An 18,393-nucleotide genomic window follows, 5' to 3' on the forward strand; every position below is an offset into this window, starting at 1 on the left:
TAGTGTACTTTACATAGGAGAGAGGGAGCAATAATGGGGAATGAGAGCAACATAATGATCTGAAGAAAGCGAGTGACCAAGGACCCCCAAATCCTAGGGGATATGGAAAACTGGAATAACAGTTTAGATTCTGCTTTCATCCTGTAATATTTATATCATCCAACTCTTATTCCAAAAACACTATTGTAAACAATCACTCACATAGGCCACCTCCTTAAAAAGCAATTTAACATTTGCATAGTGGTTCTGGGGACAGGGCAGGCAAGTAAATGTTTACTGAGCATTCACTCTGAACCTGGCAGCCATGCTAGGCAACATCCTATACTTTTGTCACTTAATTCTTGCAACTATTTCTTGAGGTAGGTATTATTCCCATTTTTCGGATGAAGAAATCAAGGCTGAGGCAATGCAAATGTATGGAGTAGAGATTCAACATGCCCCAGTAAGCATGCTCTGCTGGTGACACTGGGATTAGTTAACATGCCACATCTGGCAATTCTACTACATTTACCTTTTCTGTTCAGTGGGGTTTCCTTATGCCTGACTTACTGAAGTTCATGGCTTTTCTATGTTGATATACAAAGCTAATTAATAGAAACAGAAAAGCAGAGGGAAAAAACAGCCATGATTTGAGGACATGGCAAGCTTATTGTTGGAGGTAGGGAGAGAAGGTTTGTCTCTGACTTGTAAATGGCTATATTACCTTTGTAAGACAACAAAATGAAGAACTTCCACTTGGCCTGTTGTGAGTGCCAGGTCATGCAGTCGCTGTCTCTACAAGAAGCATATCAAAACCATCCAAAGAACTCTCCCAGCTACTCAGTGATGTATCTGCGGCTCTAAAAGGACTGTGGACTCTCAGACAGTCACATGCAATCAGAGGCAAGAATGGGCCTGCTCACATCACCCCACATGAGCTAAAAATAATTGGGGAGACTGGTTCCATTTCAACAAGTTAGGATGTGCTCATCAGCACAGGGAGACAGTGTGGCAGACAGAATATTCTCTCCAAATGTGTCCATGCCTCCCAACCCTTAGAACCTGTGACTATGTCCTGTTACATGGCACAGGGACATGGCAAATGTTATTAAGGCTACAGATCTTAAAATAGGGAGATTATCTTGGATTATTCAGGTATACCCCATCTAATCACATGAAAGCAGAGAACTCTCCAGCTGGAGGCAGGAAGGGAGGTAAAGAGATTCAAAGCTTCAGAAGGACTCGATCTTCCAGTGTGGGTTTGAAGATGAAAAGGACCATGAGCCAGGGAATGCGAGTAACTTTTAGAAGGTGAAAATAACTCCCAGCTGACAGCAAGGAAAGGGGACCTTAGTCCTACAGCTACATGGAACCAAATTCTTCCAACAACCTGAAAGAGACTCGATGCCGATTCTCCCCCGAGAGCCTCCAGATAGGGACCCAGATCAGTTGACACCTCGATTTGGCCTGTGGGACCTGGAGCAACCAGCTTGGTCCACTCAGATCTCTGACCCACAGGATGTGAGATAACAAATTTGTTTTGGTTTAGGCCACTAAAATTGTGATAAATTGTATGGCAGCAATAAAAAAACTAATACAGACATTAAGCCAAATCCCATTAGAAGTGACCTGTAATTACAACTTTTTTCCCACTGAAAAGATGAAGTAACAACATTAAAAGATAATTTTGAATGGATTGAAAGCCACACATAATCCCACAATCCTAAAACAGAATTATTTTGGTTTTTGCATCTCCTGTTCATACACAACCTGACCTGTTTACATACAACAGGAGTTCATACCTGTTTTAAAAATTAAGGTTAAGATGTGCCTTAATGCATAGGGGAAAAAAAGGTGTAGAGTCACATTTCAAAAGAGCCACACTGGTTCTCCTTAGGTGATGGGATTAAAGGGATTCACTTTTCCATTTAATCTAATTTCTAATTTTTCTACAATAACCATGGATTATTCATATAAAAAGAAGCAAAAATGTATGCAAAAGGTGCCTCCCTGGAAGTTCCTAAATCAGGGAGGATTAAGGATTAAGAGCACCTGCCATTTGACTTGCTGGGAGCAATTCAAGGATTCATTCTCTGGCTCATCTCCATTCTGAGTGTTGCAGGAAGGGGGACCCATTCCAGAGCCCGAAACTAGGCTCTTGTCTAACACTTGCAAATGAATTGTCTGAGGAGACACATATGCTGACAAAGCAAGAGATTTTATTGGGAAAGGGCACCCGGGTGGAGAGCAGGAGGGTGAGGGCACCCAGGAGAACAGCTCTGCCATGTCACTCAGTCTCGGGTTTTATGGTGAGGGGATTAGTTTCGGGTTGTCTTTAGCCAATCATTCTGACTCAGAGTCCTTCCTGGTGGTGCGCACCTTGTTCAGCCAAGACGGATGCCAGAGAGGAGGATTCTGGGAGATGGTCGGACAGGTGGTGTCTCCTTTTGACCTTTCCCGAACTCTTCAGGTTGGTGGTGGCATGTTAGTTCTGTGTTCCTTACCAGGACCTCCGTCGTAAAACAATTCATGCAAATGGTTACTATGGTGCCTGACCAGGGTGGGCAGTTTCAATCAGCGTGCTTCCCCTAACAACTCCCCCCCTGAGAGACTTCATACTCAAGATACTTCTTGGGAATTGGGGTGGAAGTCTCTTTCTTCTGTAACTTCTTCCTTCTGTGCATGGGCATAGGCTTACCTAGCAGAGCACAAGTCTCTCTCTACCTGATCTAAGTCAAGGTATGTTTTTTTGCCTTGACTGAAACCAGCATTCACCCTTGTAGTAACAGCACTTTAGTTTGAAACTGTTGGCTCCTCGCAGAGATGAAATAGACAGGGGCCAAACAGGAGACCTAACAGGATGCTCATCACTGGTCCCCAGAAACAGGAGGCAACGTTTGGAGTGAGGGCTGCAGGGTCTGTGACTTTTTTTTTTTTTGATTGGTTGGTGGTGAGGCAACAGAGCAATGCTCCAGAATCTTGTGTTGAGTCTGAAGTTACCATCCTCCACCTGGGTGGGGGCTCCAGTTCTGTAGAACTCAAAGACATTGTTATGCATATTTCTTTGAGTAGGAACCAGGACCCTGTCTCAAGGCTGTACCACCACTTGATTGTTTCTCCTCTGTTTCTGTATCATCTTGCTTCCCTGATTAGCAATTGTTTGAATCCACCCTTTGGAACTCAGGGAAGGTCAAGGAGGCTGAATGAAGCCTATATTCTATAGACAAGAAATGGAGAACACAGAACACATCTGAACTCCAGAGCCCCACAGAGTCCTGCTCAGTTTTAATTTAGAGAACTGGGCAACTATGACTGTGATAACTTACTGTCAAAATGGGGCATAGGACTGCCTCAGCTTGGAGAATAGACACCGAATTGGAAGTATTCCTGAGTGCCAAGTCCTAGATCTGAGCCTTGTATGATTAAAATCTCAATTCCCTTGGTCTGCCATTTTGCTGTAACAGACCCAATTAGAAGTAGCTGGAGGAGGGATAACTGGAATGTTAATAGACAAAATAAATCTCTCTTTTTTTTAAAGAAGAATAGGCCTGAAACCCAGCCTGGACCTGGCACTTTGGGGAGACTTGTAGCCAGTTGCCTAGTTTTATAAAAAGTAAGGTTGCAGTTACTAGCTTCCAGCAGACATTGTTTTGAGAATGGTGGCATCTAAGCCTGACACAACTCAGAAAACTCAAGTGTTTAGCAATACAATGTCTGATCTGAAATTACACCCATAGTATCACCTAGTTATTTTCCAGGATGTCTGAACCATAGCTACTCTATTTTCACTTTTAATTGTAAAAATTTCCTTAATAGCCAAAGCAGATGCCACCATTAATGACGTCAGTGTTTCTCTAGGTATGAGAAGATGCAAGAATTGGAACTCATAAAATCTTCTCCTGAAAAGATCTAACTATCTGAAGGCCTGTTCTGCCAGTTTTTCCTGGAGCACAGAGTGCCTCATTCCTGATTTTCACCCTGAACTTCTTTCAGGGGCATTGAAACTCAGCAGTTGCCGTGGCCATGATTTAATCTTTGTAGATGGAGATGGCAAGTGTCAGTTTTCAGTTGGCAGAGCCCCTTTTTACTCATAAACTTGACCATGATTTTGAGGGTGGCATTTCATGACCATTTTATCCCATGGTGCTGAGAATGTCCATTCTCAGGTTTGGCAAAGATTTTGTTGATAGGCCACTCAATGTGCTGTTACTGGACTAGGCCATAAAACAGTATCCAAAATTCTCTGGACCACCTGTCTTACTAGCCTCTTGGTCCAGGAAAATGTTCCCTCTGTTTGCTTCTTCCCATATCTAGAGTTACACTGTTACCATCATCGATCTCATATAGAACTATATATTATTCTATCAGAGACCTCAGTCACACATTTGGCACTGTAAGAAACAGCAATTTTGTAAAACAGGTGAAATACAAACAACATAGCCAGCAGTATTAGTAAAGTCACAAATAAGACTTAAGAGCTTCCATTAGATGTAGCCCAGTATATCTCAGGTCATCTGACTTAGTCTACTCTGTACGAATCTTTATCTTCCAGGGAAATTATATTGGAACCATCTATAAGGCACATAGCCCAGTTTTCTAGTGTTACTAGACTGATTATCCTTAGTATGATTTAATTGTTTTCAACACAGAGGAGACTTTAAACCTAAATTACCATAGCCTGGTGTTATCTATATAAATCCATCCCATAATTGTGGGAGATTTTTTCCTCCTTTGCTGAAACTTTGCTTGTTGCTCTGATTGAGCTTGAGTAATAGAAGAAAGCTCAAATTTATGGTCAGAGTCAGAGCAGGCATTATTAATTGGCCCGGTGAGGGGATCCCATCTAGTAATGTCACAGTGACCTGAATATGACCATAATTTTTTTTTTTTAAGTAAATTTTCTCAGGGCCAACCAGTTAGAGTCTTGTAGTAGAGAAATTTACTAAGGTAACCCAGAACTAGATACAGGTAATTGGCCACAAACCCAACAATTGAATTGATTTCTAAAACTAACATAGGATCAGGCCTATGATAGAAAAGCATTTGATTTATATGCAAAGGTCTAAGAAGTCAAAAAAACATTATAAATGATCATATGAATCAGGTCCAGCATCTTGGGCAAGCTGTCTACCTCTGATGTCGTCGTCTTCTCATCCTGGAGTAGTGTAGTTTCTCCTCTATTTGAGCATCATTTTAAGGTGAGATCAGGTCAGCTATCTTCTCTATAGACCAATCCAGTGCAGGGGCCTTTGGAAGTGGGAATTAATCTAAGAGTTAGTTTCCCTTCAGTTTCATTATGCATGAGCTAGTTAAGAGTACCCGATAAAAAAAAAAATCCTTCCATCCAGGTTGGAGACAGTCCCTTAAATTATGTCTTTTTTGAGTCCTGGTTGCAGGTCATGAGGCATCTGATCTTCATCCAAAGACAGATTACTGAGATAAGCTTCAGAAACAAACTTAGGGTGTTCTTTAAGAATTCAATTAAATTTTACATTAATATCACATAACAGCAAAGACCTATCCAAGAAATGAGTCTTACTACATGCAGACCTCCATTAACAAACTGGGATTTAACATTTATTGAAACATCTTTTTCTCCCTAAATTACCCACATTTTTATTAAATATAACCAAATTAAGGCTAGCTTGTTTGCAAAATAGGTCTGTTCTCACTAAGTTTGGTCTGATGATTTATATAACCATAATTGATCATAGACTTTTAATTTTGCTGAAACATTTATAGAGTCTCTGACTCTGACTGAACTTTTAAACTAAAACAGAGCTGGGAAACTAAAACCAAAGTTTTATCACAGATTTTGCCTAACAAATGTAGGTGAATTCTTCCCTTTTTAAGGTCTCAAAAATTCCTTGAGATTTTTGTACCTGTTAGTGAGATAACCTTCCTATCTCATTTGATACATTTACTGGAAACCTAAGAGTTTCAAATCTTTGGAGGAGTCAGATAGAAAACATAATTGTTTTGTTTATAATGTATAATTTTACCAAATTATTGTCATAATTAGTTTGAGAGGAAGGTTTTCCCTACTCCCGGAAAACCTGTAATTTTTCAGATAGAAACCATAAAAGTTATAAACATATTCGCTGGTTCATTCAGTTCTTTGTTAACTTTTGTGACATTATCAGGTTTTCCATTACAATACCAGGACATATCAGAATGTTAAGAACTCCATATAATTTCTAGGATATCTGTATTAGTAATTTTACCATACATTATAACATGAGCAGATTTATTACTCATTTCATAATCTTTTTCATGTAGTTTAACCAACCAAATAAACACAGTTTAATATCTATCTTCGGGATGTTTCAGGGGCCCTCTGAAGCACCCAAAGTTAGCTAGAGGTCAAAAGAACTTCAAAAGAATTCAATTTAGGAAGTTTTATCGAAAAGATCAATTAAAAGGGTTTAGAACATTTGGTCAGATTTAGTTAATGTTGATGGATGTATCATTTAGCTTGTTGATACCTCACAATGGGCATAAATACAAAGGCTCAAGGTCTAGTGAAAGTCAGTTCCACCATCTTGGACCTAGTTGGCTCTAACCAGTTTTCTTGGCTGTGTCATTTCTAACAAAATCCATTTATCTAACTAATTGTAATCCAATTCTAGAAAATCCTGATCATGCATAACTCTTTTTAGTATTTTTTCATACCTTTTTTTTTAACTGAAAACACACTTCCTACTTTCCTTTAGCAACCAAGAACTAATTTTATATTAGCATTTTATAGATTGGTGAGCATAAATATCAGTGATAATTTTTAAAACCTTTGCTTTCTTAGAACATTTTAGGATGGCACCAAACATAATTCATTTATAGTCCCAAACCTCTTTGTTTCTCTGTAAAAGGGAATTAGTGTTTAGTAGTAAATGTTTTAAAATCTTATTTTATTTGAAAATGACCTAACTATTCAACAGACTTCCAACACTCTGTTTAGGACAACCCTTAGAAATTCAAGTTATGCCCATCTGGAGAGACTGTTTTAGACAGATATTTCTAAAGAATAATTATTCTTGATAGAGTTCATCCAAAAGTTCATATCTCATTTACATTTTTTTTTAAGAAGTTTCTTCACTCAAGGTAATTTCCTTGTTGACAAACTTGCAACAGATATGATAATACTTAACTTATATTAAACCTAGGTACAATGAGAATATTCTACTTAATGTTAATTACTCTCAGACATGTTTACATTAGATAGGTCAATAAATAAACATTAATATCAGGTATTTAATACTAAATATTTCCCAGTTCACATGAACTTGGAATTTATTGTTTAATTTAGATTATTTGATTTGTAAGCACTTACTTTTCTTTAAGCCATTTAAATAGAGCTCATTTACAAATTAACCTCAAAAATATTAGCCAGAGACAAAGACATACCAAGACATCTTTAGACAGACACAATGCAAGATCTAGCTTCATTTTTTAAGCTTAGTCATGAATTAGATATTACAATATAAAATTTACTAGTTTATAAAAAACAGTTGGAATAAATAAAACTTTTAAAGCCTTTTTCCCAATTTCCCTCAGTCTCAGGGGTTAGAGATGGTCTAGATAAGTGTTTCTGAGGACAGAGCCAGAGCCCTGGTCTCAAGGCACAGGGAAAGAAAATCAAGTTCTAACAAAATGGCGGCAGGTATAAACCAAACAATGGCCAGACAAAGCAAAATGGCCATCAAAAATCACAACACAGAACACAGAGTTAAAACACACATAAAGACCTGGCAGTCCTCATCAGACACTCCCTTAAATACAAGAATACAGTCTCTCAGAAAACCTTCTATAAAGACACAGAACTTTAGATCCAAGTACTAACAGAGTAATGGAAAATATCTCAGGTCTTCAAACATTTCGAAGGGAGGAAAGGAAACCAGGTTGAAAGAAGGGGGAGGAGGCGGTGGGGGGGGTGGTGGTGGCAAAAAGGGTGGTCTTACAGATGTTTCCTGCCACCTGAAGATACCCAGGCGTTATGGGACTTTACCCTGGGCCTCCAGAGAAGGGAGCACTGTAACTCGGCCCTACCAGAAATCAGACCAGAACAGAACCAGAATTTGAGTTCTCTGCTAAGAGGAGGTCATCAGTCTCTGAACCTCAGCTCAGGCTGAGGCCCTTCAGCCAGATTCCTGCAACCAGGACTGGGGGACTAGAAAAAAGGGAAAGGATAGGAAGGGTTAAGCAGAGGAAAGAGAGAGGGCAGGGGAGCGAGGTCAATAAAGTCTCTTGTTCCTTACCTGGTTGGGGCACTCTGGCCAGTTGTCCCCATTAGGAGGAGACCAGGGACAAAAGAGTCCCAGCTGTGGCCGCTGGGTCTGGTCCATTGGCAGGCAAGATGGCCCCTGAGTACCCCGAGTGGTCAGGATACCAGTTGCAGAGAAGAAGAGTCCTGTCACAGTTGCCATTTGTTGCAAGAAGGGGGACCCCTTTCGGGGTCCAAAACTGGGCTCTTGTCTAACAGTTGGAAGTGAATTGTTCAAAGAGACACATGTGCTGACAAAGCAAGTTTTATTGGGAAAGGGCACCCGGGTGGAGAGCAGGAGGGTGAGGGAACCCAGGAGAACAGCTCTGCCATGTCACTCAGTCTCGGGTTTTATGGTGATGGGATTAGTTTCCGGGTTGTCTTTAGCCAATCATTCTGACTCAGAGTCCTTCCCGGTGGTGCACCCTTGTTCAGCCAAGATGGATGCCAGAAAGAAGGATTCTGGGAGGTAGTCGGACATGTGGTGTCTTTTGACCTTTCCCGAACTCTTCAGGTTGGTGGTGGCTTATTAGTTCCGTGTTCCTTTACGACAGGACCTCCTGTCGTAAAACAACTCATGGCATAGTTACTATGGTGCCTGGCCAGGGTGGGAGGTTTCAATCAGTGTGCTTCCCCTAACATTAGGACAGATGATCCTACCATCCAGAGACAGACCAGGAAGGCCATGAGACTGAAAAATGAAGCACGGTCCACTTTGTTGGGGCAGCTAGAGGGGAACAGGGGGGCAGGACTGTGAAGGAGTGAGAAGGGAGGAAGGGTAGGAATAGCTGAACCCATCTGACTGGTGGATGAGAGGATCAGAGGAGAGAAGTGAGGTGGGCAGTCCTGGAATCTTAGTGAACTCCCTGCTTTCTTTCTGGGCTTCTCTGTCCCTTCAGATGGAGTAAAGGAGTAGAGTAGGTACCCAAGAAGACAGGTGCCAGACAAGGAGAGTGTATGTCTGTGGTTGAATAGAAGCATCGGCCTGTGACCTTTCCTGAGGGTGTGTCCTAAGTGGCTGGGTTGGTGAGGAGGTCCTATACTGTTTCGTCCCATCCCGTCCCATCCCATCCCATCCCATCTCATCTATTCAACACTTACGCCCAGGGCTTCCGGGGCGGCTCAGCTGGTAAAAGAATCTGTGCAATGTGGGAGACCTGGGTTCAATCCCTGGGTTCGGAAGATTCCCTGGAGAAGGGAACAGCTACCCACTCCAGTATTCTGGCCTGGAGAATTCCATGACTTGTATGGTCCACGGAGTCGCAAAGAGTTGGACAGAACTGAGTGACTTTCCCTTGTTACTTGTTTTTATACATATAAACACTTGCCTCCAAAGGAAATTCACAGGCACCAGACATAATGGTCATGAGAGCCACATCAGGAGCCACTGCACAAACAAAATGGATCTTTAGTCAGCAAGGTCATCATAAGAAAATAAAATCTAAGTGACTAAGCATCTGTATAATGGAATACTAAGTAGTCACCAAATGTTATTTTAAGTAACTTTACAGTAACTTTGGAAAATATTTATTGTATATATAGCATAGAAATTTCAAAACCATATGTGTATCATTTTATTTTCAATGATGGAAAAGGTCTGTATGCACAGAAAATAATGTGTAAGGAGATACACCAAAAATCCCTGCAAGAAACGATCCTTAGGAAGTATGACTATGGGTGATTTTGACTTCTTCTTTTATTTTTTTGTATTTTCCAAATTTTTCTCAATATGTATATATTACTTGCTAGTCAGAGAAAGTTACCAATGAGGCAGTTCTTCGCATCAGGTGGCCAAAGTATTAGAGTTTCAGCTTCAGCATCAGTCCTTCCAATGAATATTCAGGACTGACTTCCTTTAGGATGGACTGGTCTCTTTGCAGTCCAAAGGGACTCTCAAGAATCTTCTCCAACACCACAGTTCAAAAGCATCAATTCTCTTAAATTTATTAGTGATGAAAAAGTAAACATCACATTTGTGAAACTTTTGAAAGCAAGCAGCATGGTCGGGGGACAACTTAGTCAGGTCTTAAGGAGCCCATCATTTTCTAAACAGAGGAACTGGTTCTGTTTGCAATTCTAGTTTAAAAAGACCAATCGCGTAAACTACGTAAGTTCAAGTAAATAACCGGGGCTTCCCCACCGCCTCCCCGCGCGCGCGGAGAGGGTGCGGGCGGTAATGAGGGAATTCCCAGCTCTAACCTAGATAATCCCCGGGTGCACGGAGGAGCCTGCAGCTCACGGGCCTCCACGCTCCAGTCTAAAGCCTCACCAGGAGCGTCACATTCGCCCCCTCAAATCAGCAACCTGGAGAGTTTCTCTAGCTTTCGAGAGGCGGCTGACGGCCAGCGCCACAAATAATATGAGCCAGACCTCGCCGCCGGCCTGAGCTTAGCGCCGCGCCTGGTTGCCAGCGGCAACCTCCATTCGCAGGTGGGGGCGGGGCTCCGGGGACACCCAGGGCGGGGGCGTTCCTGACGCGGAGATCCGGGCTTCGCGCGCTGTGACGGACTTCCGCCCACCAATCCCGTGTCAGAAGGCGGGCACACGGCCCCGTCCCGGCCGCGGATTGGTCTCTCTGGCAGGGCGGGGCCGTTTGGAACCCAGCGGCCTGGTGGGTGAGCGTGAGAGAGGCGGGGTTGTGGAATCGAGGCCGGAAGCTGCGAGTGTTTCCCGGGATCTGGCGCCTCGTAGCCGGGCCGACTACGTTCTCGGTTCTCCACGTTTCTCTCAGGGCTGCTCTGAGCGGACTCCTGCGGCGGCCGGGCAGACGCGGAGTCCGGATAACCATGAGCGTGGGTTTCATCGGCGCCGGCCAGCTGGCCTGCGCCTTGGCGCGGGGCTTCACTGCAGCAGGTAAGCGCCTGAGGGCGGGAGGCGGGTGCGCGGAAGGTCCCCAGCTTAGCTTGTGACCGCCCCCCCGCCGCACGAACGTGAGGGAATGAAGAAAGGGGAACTTGCGTTTGCTAGGGAATTAAGGATTCCCAAATCCCTAATAAGGGATTAAGGGGCAGGGGGGCACCAGCGACCGCCTCCACAACGGTCGGAGTGGCGTGGGTTTTGACTCTGCTCTCCCAAGGAAAACATGAGAACCGGGTGGGCCATGATCCCCAGTTGAAAAGCCCTGTCTTCTGTAGGCATCCTGTCGGCTCACAAAATAATAGCCAGCTCCCCGGAAATGGACCTGCCTACGGTGTCCGCTCTCAGGGTAGGTGGGGCATGAGGGTGTGGGGAAGGCGGCGGAGACCCAGGAGAAGGGTGGCCTGATGAGCTGAACCGCTGTGCTGTTCCATGGCCGGCGTTGACCTCACCACCAGAAGCATCACTATCCTCCATCTTTCCTGGGGCAGCTCAGGGTGGTGCGAGCAGCCAGGCAGACCGACTTGGGTTCCAATCCAGACACTGGGGTGATTAGAAGGTTAGTTGAGGTTTTGATGTGTGGAAAGCACCTAGCACATTAGTAGGTACCCAATAAAATAGTCACTTTGCTTCATCCACTAGCTCAGTTAAGGTACTTAGCTGAGGTACTTAGCTTAAGCAGTTAAGGTACTTAGCTGCTCTGAGCCTCAGTTTCTGCATTTATAAAATGAAGCCCACAGTAGTCACTTTGCTGAGCTATTCTGAGGAGTAAATGAGCATGTTGGGAAAGAACCTGGCAAGTTAGTTGTTCCTCTTTCTAAACAAAGAATATCCCAAGTCTTCACCCAAAACCTGAGCAGTGTGGGAGAGGATGGCTTATGAGACAGGCAGCAGGTAACAGGCAGTGTCTGGGCCTGGGATGGTAGGTGTTGCCATCACTGGAGAACCTTGTTTCTTAGTGTGAAGTCTTAGAGGGGTGTCCTCCATTACACCCCTGGACCACACAGAGACCAGGCACCCTGATGAACATGTGTCCGGGGTTGGGATAGAGCCCTGCTTCTGACCATTGGGCACTTTCACCTTTCACTTTACCTGTGCCACTTTTCAGCCATGGAGACGTCTTACCTGGCAGAGGGGTGCCTTGGGTGCCAGAGAACTGGTGGGGATGGGAGATAGCGATTTCCTGTTAGCCATGAGGAAGCTTGTCCATGTCCAGCACTCACTTGCCCAGTAGCAACACTGGAAAACGTCGAGGCAATGGGGGTAGGGGCAAACTGAGGGGAACAGGGCAGGGAATTCCAGGCTGCCCTTGGCCATGTGAGCTTGGAGGGGTTCAGCTGCTCCTTGAGAGGGCCGTGGCTCATGAGGCTGCCACACACTGTAAGCCTGGTGGTCTCCTCTTGCAGAAGATGGGTGTGAACCTGACCCGGAGCAACAAGGAGACGGTCAGGCACAGTGACGTCCTGTTCCTGGCCGTGAAGCCACACATCATCCCCTTCATCCTGGACGAGATCGGGGCGGATGTCCAGGCCAGGCACATCGTGGTGTCCTGTGCGGCTGGCGTCACCATCAGCTCTGTGGAAAAGGTGTCCAACTCAGCCCCGGCGCCCCTGTGTGATGGGAGGAGGGGGTGGGTGCTGGTGGGATTGGCAGTTCACTCGGCCCTCTGCCTTCACCCCAGAAGCTGATGGCATTCCAGCCAGCCCCCAAGGTGATCCGCTGCATGACCAACACACCTGTGGTGGTGCGGGAGGGCGCGACAGTGTATGCCACGGGCACCCACGCCCTGGTGGAGGACGGGCAGCTCCTGGAGCAGCTCATGAGCAGCGTGGGCTTCTGCACGGAGGTGGAGGAGGACCTGATCGATGCCGTCACAGGGCTCAGCGGCAGCGGGCCTGCCTACGTGAGGCCCTCTGGGGACCCTGGGATGCACGATGGCTGGCGGGCAAGCCTGGGTTGGGGGTGTCGCCTACCTCTTGGGTGAGGCTGTCTGGTGGAGGAGGTTGACCCTTGGAGCTAGTTGTCAGGAAAAGACCTTTGCGCGCGCCGCTGAGTGCCTGCAGCCCCGGGGCTCAGTGATTGTCTTCACAGGCATTCATGGCCCTCGATGCGTTGGCTGACGGTGGGGTGAAGATGGGCCTGCCGCGGCGCCTGGCTGTCCGATTGGGGGCCCAGGCCCTGCTGGTTAGTATCTTCTCCCTGTGTGTTCTGGACCCTGGTGTGGGGATGGGATGGGATTCTTAGGGCTCTCTGAGCCAGGACAGGGCTTCGTGGGGAAGCTGGGATAGGGACTGGGGAGGAGTGGGTGTGGAGAAGCTCATCCCAAGGGGCACCAGCAGTTTTCTCCTGGTGGCCCTTTCTGATGGCCCTTCCTGCCCTAGGGAGCTGCCAAGATGCTGCTGGACTCAGAACAGCATCCAGGCCAGCTCAAGGACAATGTGTGCTCCCCTGGGGGGGCCACCATCCACGCCTTGCACTTCCTAGAGAGCGGGGGCTTCCGCTCCCTGCTCATCAACGCGGTTGAGGCCTCCTGTATCCGAACACGGTGGGTCTCTCTCCTTTTCTGCCCAGGCCCTCCACTTGGAGCCAGTCTCGTGTGGGCTGTCAGTGTCTTATAGAATCTGCCTTCTGTGTCCCATTAGCACTGCTGGAGTCTGTGCTGCGTTAGTAACCCAATTATTAGACTCTGTTAGTCTAAGGGTTTGCAGGCCTTACTTTATGTAATTCTTACACAGTTCTGATAACTGGGGTTAGCTTTGATTTCCAGATGAGGAAGTTGAGGTTTAGAGATAACAGCTTTCCCAAAGTCAAACAGCTAGTAAGTGATGGAGGTAGGATTAGACTTCAAGTCTTTGACCCCCAATTCTGTGATTTTTTTTTTCCCCACTCTCCCTGCCTAGCTGATCACAGATACCGCTTGAAGCCCTACATCTGTGTAGTAAGCCATACTTAGTGCTATTTAAGCACTTCTGAGAAGCTTAGGGGAGTGTTTGGTTTGGGGTTCTAAGTTCAGGTGGTATCAAGTCAGCAAGGGTTGGGGCTAAGTGGATGGGGAGACCTTGTGTATCTAGCTCTAGCTCCTCCTTCAACCTCTTGGGACTTTGCTTGCAGAGAGCTGCAGTCCATGGCTGATCAAGAGAAGATCTCCCCAGCTGCCCTCAAGAAGACCCTCCTGGACAGAGTGAAGCTGGAATCCCCCACAGTGACCACACTGACCCCAACCAGCTCAGGGAAGCTCCTCACGAGAAGCCCAGTCCCAGGAGGCAAGAAGGACTAAGGCAGCCTGGGTCTGCCTTCCCCTGTGTCCAGAGCCCTTGGCTGTGGGGGCCATGCAAGGTGAGCTGACAGAGGCTCAGTCAGCTTCAGGTCCTCATGATAAACCACCTTCCGTCTGTTAGACCCAGCAGCGCTGGTTTCCCCACCTGTCCGTCTGTTAGACCCAGCAGCACTGGTTTCCCCTCCTGTCTTGTGTTAGAAGATGCTCTGAAGGGGTGGCTGACACTGGAAACCAGATGCAGACCTCACACAGTTGGAGGAGAGGGAGGCTGGGACTCCATTCAGAGCCCCAGCTCCGTCGGCAGGCCTGGAGACCGTCAGTCGATGACCTCTTCAACTGGGGTCCTCCCACTGCAGCCCACAGCAGGGTCAGTTTGTTGCTGAGTCAAGGTGTACGAAACATGACAAGGACTTTTCTCTTCAAAATGGTAAAAGGAAAAGAAGTGAGTGACTTAGAATTATCACAATCAGAAATGCACATCTTAGACTGTGTTATATTTAACTCTTGCTTCATAGGTGTACCATTGAAAATGTGTTATTCAATGTTGCTAAGTTTGGCTGCTTTAATAAAGTTTTATTTTTTATTACCTTGCTTTTCTTTCTTTTTTTTTTTTTTTTATTTGTTGGAGGCTAATTATTTACAACATTGCAGTGGTTTTTGTCATACATTGAAATGAATTAGCCATGGATTTACATGTATTCCCCATCCCGGTCCCCCCTCCCACCTCCCTCTCCACCCCATCCCTCTGGGTCTTCCCAGTGCACCAGGCCTGAGCACTTGTCTCATGCATCCAACCTGGGCTGGTGATCTGTTTCACCCTAGATATACATGTTTCGATGCTGTTCTCTTGAAACATCCCGCCCTCGCCTTCTCCCACAGAGTCCACAAGTCTGTTCTATACATCTGAGTCTCTTTTTTCTTTTTTTGCATATAAGGTTATCGTTACCATCTTTCTAGATTCCATATATATGTGTTAGTATACTGTAATGGTCTTTATCTTTCTGGCTTACTTCGCTCTTACCTTGCTTTTCTTATGCTTAATCTCAAATCATTATCTTAGAGAACTTGAGACCCTTGCCAGGTGTTCCTGGCTTCAGCACTGAAGTAGGGATGAGAAGAAATAAGGGGCCAGGCCCTGACAGCTGTAATGACACTCTGCTCCAGCCCAGCCCCTAGGGTCAGGTGGGCCAATGCTCCACTTTGTGGGGTCGGGGAGCGGGCAGCATCCTAGATGGAGGAAGCTGCCTGCCTTGCAATGGGCCAAGCACTGCATCAGACCCAGACAAGTGCTCTCCGAGGGAGGAACTATTCTTTTCCTCACTTTACAGAAGATACTGAGGCCTAGAGGGGATTGGCAACTTCCCCCGGTTGAGTTGCTGGTCAGTCCTGCGGTTTCCCCGTGCAGGCTGTGTGCCTGGTGCTCTTCCCCAGCAGCTCCTGCCTGTGGCTTTGTCTTCAGCAGCAGCTCTGAGTTCACGTCTTAATTTCCACCAGTTTTAACTAGGTGACCATGGAGAAGTTACTGAGTATCTCTGATCACAGGATTTCATCCCTATAAATACAGAGGTCATCCTTCATCAAAAGGTTCTGGTGAGTATGAAATGATGAAATGAGACTGTATGGAATGGCTCAGTAGAAACATCTAGAACATGGGGACCCTGGTGCTGGTAGAGCTCGTTCTAAGAGTTAAGAGGTTAAATAAGTGGCCCCTAAAGATGTTAATAGATATTTCACCAAAGGAGATTTACAGATGGCAAATAAGTTCATGAAGAGATGCTCAATACCATTAGTTACAAAAGTTTAGTGTTAATTGCTCAGTCATGCTCAACTCTGTAAACCCACGGACTGTAGCCTGCCATACTCTTCTGTCCATGGAATCTCCAGACAAGCAAACTGGAGTGGGTTGCCGTTTTCAATCAAAGCCCAGTGAGAAAGTACTTCACACCCACTAGTGTCGTGCTTCATTAAAAAGGATGATGACGAATGTTGTCAAGGATATGGAGAAGTTAGAACTCTTATGTATATCTCTGGTAGGGATGTAAAATGGTACAGCAACTTTGGAAGACAGTTTGGTAGTTCCTCAAAAAGTTAAGCATAGAGTAGCCAGACAGTTCCACTTGTAGGTACCAATCTGAGAGAAGAACATGTATCCAACCCAAAAACTTGCATGTGGATATTATGGCAGCATTACTCAAAATAGCCAAGAATCGAAAATAACCCAAATGTTGAAAAACTGATGAAAGGATAAAGTGTGTAATATACACATGGATATTATTCAATAATAAATGGGAAATACACATGCTACAGGCCTTCCCAGGTGCTCAGTGGTAAAGAATCCACCTGCCAATGCAGGAGACACAGTTTTGATCCCTGGGTGGGAAAGATCCCCTGGAGGAGAGCATGGCAACCCACTCCAGTATTCTTGCCTGGGACATCCCATGGACAGAGGAGCCTGGAGGGCTACAGTCCATGGGATTGCAAAGGGTCAGACACGACTAAACCACTAAGAATGCACGCAAAATCAGATTATGGCGATTGTTGCACTAACCTGTACATTGTCAAATTGTACACTTAAAGTGATAGATTTTATGGTATGTAAGTTATACTTCATAAAGCTTTAAAAAAAGGAAATATGTTGCCCTAGCTTAATTAGCTAGGAAGTAGTTCAGTTCAGTTCCATCCCTCAGTCGTGTCCAACTCTGCGACCCCATGAATTACAGCATGCCTGGCCTCTATGTCCATCACCAACTCCCGGAGTTTACTCAAACTCATGCCCATTGAGTCGGTGATGCCATCCAGCCATCTCTGTCATCCCCTTCTCCTGCCCCCAATCCCTCCCAGCATCAGGGTCTTTTCCAATGAGTCAACTCTTTGCATGAAGTGGCCAAAGTACTGGAGTTTCAGCTTCAGCATCATTCCTTCCAATGAACACCCAGGACTGATCTCCTTTAGGATTGACTGGTTGGATCTCCTTGCAGTCCAAGGGACTTTCAAGAGTCTTTTCCAACACCACAGTTCAAAAGTATCAATTCTTCGGTGCTCAGCTTTCTTCACAGTCCAACTCTCACATCCATACATGACCACTGGAAAAACCATAGCCTTGACCAGATGCACCTTTGTTGGCAAAGTAATGTCTCTGCTTTTTAATAAGCTATCTAGGTTGGTCGTAACTTTCCTTCCGAGGAGTAAGCTGCTTTTAATTTCTTGGCTGCAGTCACCATCTGCAGTGATTTTGGAGCCCAAAAAAATAAAGTCTGCCACTGTTTCCACTGTCTCCCCGTCTATTTCCCGTTAGGTGATGGGACCAGATGCCATGATCTTAGTTTTCTGAATGTTAAGCTTTAAGCCAACTTTTTCACTCTCCTCTTTCACTTTCATCAAGAGGCTTTTTAGTTCCCCTTCACTTTCTGCCATAAGGGTAGTGTCATCTGCGTATCTGAGGTACCAGGACTCAGATCCATGTCTGGTACCAAATTCTGTCCTTTCTGCACTAAGCCTGTTGACAAGCTGTCTAAGGTGATAGGATGCTGTCCCCTCATCTCCTCCACCCCCTTCCCAGGCCTAAACCCACCAACATACATTTACTGAGGACCTCCTAACTGCCAGGCCTTGGTCATGCCTTGGTGTGAGTCCACCTGGCTCAGGTGAGTCCTCACCTGCTTAGGACCTCCCTGCCCTTTGCTTCTGAGCTTTGACCAGGTATGTACGGTCAGGACTAGGTTTCACCCAAGATGGCTGCAGCCCCAGTCCTCCAGGGCATGATTAAAGAGGGCCTCTCAAGAAAAACTGTTCCGGTCACCTTTCCACAGGGCTTCAGGCCTGCCCCCTCAGCTGCCCGCCTTCTTACAGGGCTGACCGGCCAGAGGCGGGAGACGCAGGCAGGCAGAGCCAGGGGCCGGCAGCTCCCATTGGACACCCTGTCTGGAAGGTCTGGAGCGTGTGACCTGAGCCACCAGGAGAACATCCAAATGCCCCCTGCAAGCCGTTAGGAGTAAGAGCTGGCCTTGGAGATCAGGGCAGCCTT

General features: G+C 45.9%; 1 protein-coding gene across 3 annotated transcripts; it reads left to right on the forward strand.

Annotated features, from left to right (window-relative positions):
* The first annotated feature begins 10,846 nt into the window (after positions 1-10,846).
* PYCR2 (pyrroline-5-carboxylate reductase 2) lies at positions 10,847-14,955 on the forward strand. Of its 3 annotated transcripts, none has more exons than XM_020879481.2 (7): positions 10,847-11,089; positions 11,371-11,441; positions 12,499-12,678; positions 12,777-12,995; positions 13,184-13,276; positions 13,474-13,637; positions 14,204-14,955. In XM_020879481.2, exons 1-7 carry the CDS (start codon positions 11,023-11,025, stop codon positions 14,367-14,369), a joined length of 960 nt encoding a protein of 319 aa, XP_020735140.2. In that variant the 5' UTR covers positions 10,847-11,022; the 3' UTR covers positions 14,370-14,955. The 3 variants fall into 3 exon arrangements, with proteins under 3 accessions (XP_020735140.2, XP_020735138.2, XP_070330536.1); XM_020879479.2 differs by having other exon boundaries at positions 10,849-11,089; positions 12,774-12,995; XM_070474435.1 differs by lacking the exon at positions 11,371-11,441 and having other exon boundaries at positions 10,849-11,089; positions 12,774-12,995.
* The last annotated feature ends 3,438 nt before the right edge of the window (positions 14,956-18,393 follow it).

Source organism: Odocoileus virginianus, chromosome 11 (assembly GCF_023699985.2).
Source record: "Odocoileus virginianus isolate 20LAN1187 ecotype Illinois chromosome 11, Ovbor_1.2, whole genome shotgun sequence".
In the NCBI taxonomy this organism is placed as follows: domain Eukaryota; kingdom Metazoa; phylum Chordata; class Mammalia; order Artiodactyla; family Cervidae; genus Odocoileus; species Odocoileus virginianus.

Excerpts from the sequence above, each read along its gene's own strand:
- PYCR2 (XM_020879479.2), top strand. The coding sequence starts at position 11,023 with ATGAGCGTGGGTTTCATCGGCGCCGGCCAGCTGGCCTGCGCCTTGGCG. Across the intron at positions 11,442-12,498 it reads CTACGGTGTCCGCTCTCAGG|AAGATGGGTGTGAACCTGAC; the intron begins GTAGGTGGGGCA and ends CTCCTCTTGCAG. Across the intron at positions 12,679-12,773 it reads CCATCAGCTCTGTGGAAAAG|AAGCTGATGGCATTCCAGCC; the intron begins GTGTCCAACTCA and ends CCTTCACCCCAG.